This window comes from Triticum aestivum, chromosome 2B (assembly GCF_018294505.1).
Source record: "Triticum aestivum cultivar Chinese Spring chromosome 2B, IWGSC CS RefSeq v2.1, whole genome shotgun sequence".
NCBI lineage: Eukaryota > Viridiplantae > Streptophyta > Magnoliopsida > Poales > Poaceae > Triticum > Triticum aestivum.
Genome location: NC_057798.1, coordinates 795,247,977 through 795,252,743, shown reverse-complemented (window position 1 = coordinate 795,252,743; position 4,767 = coordinate 795,247,977). Strand labels below are relative to the sequence as shown.

The 4,767-nt window shown below is 50.2% G+C and overlaps 1 protein-coding gene across 1 annotated transcript; it reads left to right on the top strand.

Annotated features, from left to right (window-relative positions):
- Positions 1-1,467: 1,467 nt before the first annotated feature.
- Positions 1,468-2,787, top strand: LOC123047489 (NDR1/HIN1-like protein 10). The gene has a single exon (XM_044471057.1). The coding sequence runs from the start codon at positions 1,800-1,802 to the stop codon at positions 2,430-2,432; it is 633 nt and encodes a 210-aa protein (XP_044326992.1). The 5' UTR covers positions 1,468-1,799; the 3' UTR covers positions 2,433-2,787.
- The last annotated feature ends 1,980 nt before the right edge of the window (positions 2,788-4,767 follow it).

Below are 4,767 nucleotides of genomic sequence, written 5' to 3'. Positions count from 1 at the left end.
CGACACGAGACTCGAGCGAGTCGAAGAACACGTCGGGCGAACGCTTCAACTATGTCAGGCCACCTGAGGATGAATCAACTGATAGTAATACTCTGCCACTGTCACGGCGCCGCCGAGCCGATCGTTTTTATCTTGAACACGGCCTACACACTCATACATGGCCGAAATGTGAGACTAGGCATCGACGAAGCGGCAATGACATGATCAAGGGAGGAGGCATCGACGAAGCGGCAATGACGTGATCAACAAAGGAGGCATCAGCGGCGACGGGTGGTTGGGGACATGATCAACGGAGGAGGCATCAGCGACGACGGGTGGCTGGGGATGTGACGAGGCAAAGTCATTCACATTTGTGGCGGCGGTGTAGAATTCGTAGGAGATCTCGGTGCAATGGGTTACGTGCATGAGAGCACGACTCCGGAAGCAAAACTTTCCACTAGCTAGAAATGTTCACCGGAGCAAGAGAAGGCCCGGGGATAAAAGCCGGCGGATGTATTAGTCCACATGCGGGAGTAGGCACAACATGCCCATGTACGTGCAATGCACATTAATATTGTAGTAGAACTAATTGCATGCATATATTAGGTAGTAAAGTATTATTTGTGTATTAATTATGTGATCACTATATTTGAAAGTAAACATGTTGGGCGCTCGTCATTTTAACAGTTGAGGCCATTGGATTGAGCTTGTTTGATGGTCGAGATTAATTGGATCGGAACCTCTGGGCCTTTTATATTATATGGATATATCGAACCCATCGGTACTATTAGAGCATCTTCATCCACACATACCTCTAATTCGACCCCTCAAACATCCGCGGACCGACGCGTCCGTCTTGAGCCCCTATTTGTTCATCCGCGCAACCACAATCCTCATTTTGTTTTCTCATATGCCCGGTGATTTGCACGTGAATGGTGAAGATGAAGGGGGAGAAAGAAAAGAATGAATAAAGAAAGAGAAAAGGTAGTTCGGGGTGGGGCCGCGTCCTATGTGACAGATTGATCGGGTGTGTCCGGGCGTGTCCACGAACCTCCATATCCTTCCTATATTTGAGATGAATATAAGAGTTCACGGACAGCCCGGGCATCTAGGGAAGATACGAAGGGTCCGGTTGAGTCACGTTGATTTACATAATTTTGGTTGGAATTAGGTGGCATTTGGCATGAAATCTGGCACACATAAACGCGGAGATGCGACGAGGTTTCCAAACGCGCACGTATGATTACAGCTCGGGACGGCGTGGGCGGCTGGAGCGGCAACCAACCAACCAATCAACCGCAGCGCAAAGCTGGCTCGCGCGAACAAACGGCAGGGTCAAACCAATCAATCAGCCGTGCGTTTGTTGACCTCCTCCCCCACTAAGCCCACAACGGCTACAACTCCACCATAAACCACGCCACGCCCACGCCCACCACCACTACCCCCTTCTTCCCCGCGCCTTCCCCCTGCTTCTTCTTCCACCCCACCCCACCCAAAACCTTCCACAAATCACCACGATTCACATCCCAAATCCCACCAAAACTCACAAGGAAGATAATCCACGCGCAATCAGGTCAAGCACCAAGCAAGGAAGACTCGCCTCCCCTCCACGCGCTTGCTTGCCCAACCCAACCCCCCCAATTAATCCCCTCCCCCATCCCCCCCTGCTTTATATCCCACCCGCCCGCCTCGCCACAAATCACCCAAATCCAGCACACCAATCTACTCCTACCTCGCCGTCGCCGGAAATCCCATCCAGCCGAACCACCCCTCAGGTCCTCCCCGCCGCCGCCGTCGTCGTCCACCACCAGCTCGCCAGGATGGGTTCGGGGAGCCGCGCGGCGTCGTGCCTGTGCTGCCCGTTCAAGTGCCTGGCGTGCGGCCTCTTCAGCTGCCTCTGCAGCATCCTCGTCTCCCTCCTCGTCACCGCGGGGGTCCTCGCCCTCATCCTCTACTTCATCTTCCGCCCGCAGATGATCGCCGCCACCGTCGACTCCGCCTCCCTCGCCCAGTTCGCGCTCGGCACCCCGGCCAGCCCGGCGCTGCTCCAGTATAACCTCACGCTCGCCATGACCGTGCGCAACCCCAACAAGCGGGTGGGGCTCTACTACGACAACGTCGAGGCCCTGGCCCTCTTCGACGGCCAGCGCTTCGGGTTCGCGCCCCTCGACCCCTTCTTCCAGGGCCACCAGGCGTCCACCGAGGTCAAGCCGGCGTTCGGCGGCCAGCAGGTGCTGGAGGGGGACGTCACCCAGAGCAACCTCAGGTCGCAGCTGGCGGGCGGCGCGGTGGAGGTGGAGGTGAAGCTCAACGCCAAGCTCCGCGTCAAGGTGTGGGCCTTCAAGGTGCCCGGGCCCAGGGCCAGGATCAGCTGCCCGCTCTCCCTCCCCGCCCCAGGCGCCGCCGCCGGCGCCCCCGCGTTCAAGCGCACCGAGTGCAAAGTCTGGTTCTGATTCTGATTCCGATTGCGATTGCGCCGTTGGGGATCGATCTGATCTGATCTCTTCTCTAGATTCGATTATTTGGTTGGTTGGTTGGTTGCGGGATGCTGCTGCTCTGCGTCGCCGCCATGGTCTGTCCATTAGCATGTAGATCTTGCTAGTAGAGATTTTCGCATCTAGTACTGCATTAGTATTAGCTTTGCACATACTATCGATCTGTCGATTACTGGTTTTTTGGTTTTTTGTTATCAGGAGTACTACCGTATACGATTACTAGTTCTTGCGTATATTGGTTATATTGGGATCCATCCTACTATTCGACCATTGTTGATATATTCATCATCGATATTCAGATTTCTTTCATTCAGACTCTGCTGTTGACTTGTACTACTATCTGCGTTGATATATTCATTCATGCTCGGGGTTCATCAGAACTCAATTCTTCTGGTAATTGAAGTGAAGTGCGACTAGCTTGAAACTTGAAACAAATTTGGCCTGAATGATGCTGTTAATGATGCTGTTGGCCTGAAACTTGAAACTTCTGGTAATTCTTCTGGTAATTGAAGTGAAGTGAAGTTCTCATGGAACTCTTAATGATGCTGTTGGCCTGAAACTTGAAACAAATTTGGCTCCACATGCCGGCCGGCCGGTGCCGTGGTGGATGCATGCAGACAAAAAGGGAGGACCATGCACAGGTGTATAGCAGCCTGGCTACCTTGTTCTCCGTTGAGTCGAGGTACGGTGCACATGCTCTGTGTCCGTTGGATTGCACATGCTACTCCTACTACTCTCTCTATACTTTTCAAAATCAGGGCGCGGATTTGGTGAACATAGAAGCGCGCGCACCCCTTATGAATAGTAAATTTGAAAATATGCTAGAAAAATTCAGAAATATCTGAATTTATTTTTTTAATATACATAGTCAATCTACCGGTATACTCGCATATGAAGTTTCACAAAGAAGTCACATCCGTGATAATGTGGGCAAAAATGACAAAATCGAAGCTAATTGAATATATATTAAAAAACACTGTTTAGTGAATAGTACGGTCGCATTTGTATTTTCTTCACTAAGAATACCATGGATGTCAATACATCATGAAACTTCATACGTGAGTAGAATGATCGGCTAAGGTTCATGCTGCGAAATTTTAGAAATTTTGAATCTTTTTAGTATTTTTTATGAATTCACTATTCACATAGGTGCGTGTGCACCCATGTTCACCTTTGTATTTTCATCAAAAACACTCTTATATCATGGGACGAAGGGAGTAGTAGGTTTTGATGCTGATTCAGATTTTGGTCACCGTCACCGTGACATGTGTGCTAAAATGACTAGTATTTATATGTTAGTCGGAACTCCAAGACAACCGAGATCGTATCACAGTTAGAACATCTACCACTGCGGACAGCAAATGCGGGCCCTCAAATGATCGTGGATGCGCCTAGTGACAAATCACATCTTAAATCTACTCCTCTGCATCCAGATACCTCATATTTTAAACCTTAAATTATACAAAACATGCAGAAGAGAAAAATACATGTACTCTGTAGATCAAATAACCTACACTACGCTAATCCTCGTCGGAGATCTCCACGGGTAGGCCAAAGCAAGCATGCAAAATCCAAAGATCTTATGATGCAACTGCTTCAAGAATTATGGTGGGCTTCTTAACATGATCATGATATTGCCCTTGTAAAGTCTTTCGGCAATTTTTCCATTTTCAATGCATGCAATTAAGGTATCCAAGCAAATCTGGCGACCCTCTTGCTTCTGAGATTGCCAAGAGCCTGTCGGTGTCTGCCGCAGTTGGTTCTCTCAGGTACTGAGGTCCAAACACCTCGACCACGACAGTTGCAAACCTGACCATGGCATCTCCGCATGTGCTCTCAGACATCCGTAGGTACTCGTCCCGTGAATCAGCGGTCGTGCCATATGCATGCATTTGGAGTGCGGCCCTGCACTTCTGAAAACCAGAGAACCCAATCGTTCCCACAACGTCCTTCTTCAGGGATGAAGTAGTCATCATAGGACCGGACGCCATGGTACAAACGATCAACGACAATCTTGTGCATCCGAAAACGCTGGCGAAAATGGTCAGCGAGGAGTGCATCGGGGGCAAAGTAGTCGGCTATCAGTGTCAAATGGCCGTGTGCCCTGCTCCGATTGACCATTCGATGATCCTTGATAGAGCCCTTGAAATTGAGAACACGCTCCTCCGCACGCTCCACATCTTCAAGGACGACCTACGTCATCGCCGTCTCATCGGAGTACTCCTCCTTGTCCGACGAGCCGTCGAACGACTCAAGATACTGCTCGTATATGTACTCCAAATCGAAATCCATT

What these genes read in the sequence shown, in the direction of transcription:
- LOC123047489 (XM_044471057.1), top strand. Translation starts at nt 1,800, where the DNA reads ATGGGTTCGGGGAGCCGCGCGGCGTCGTGCCTGTGCTGCCCGTTCAAG.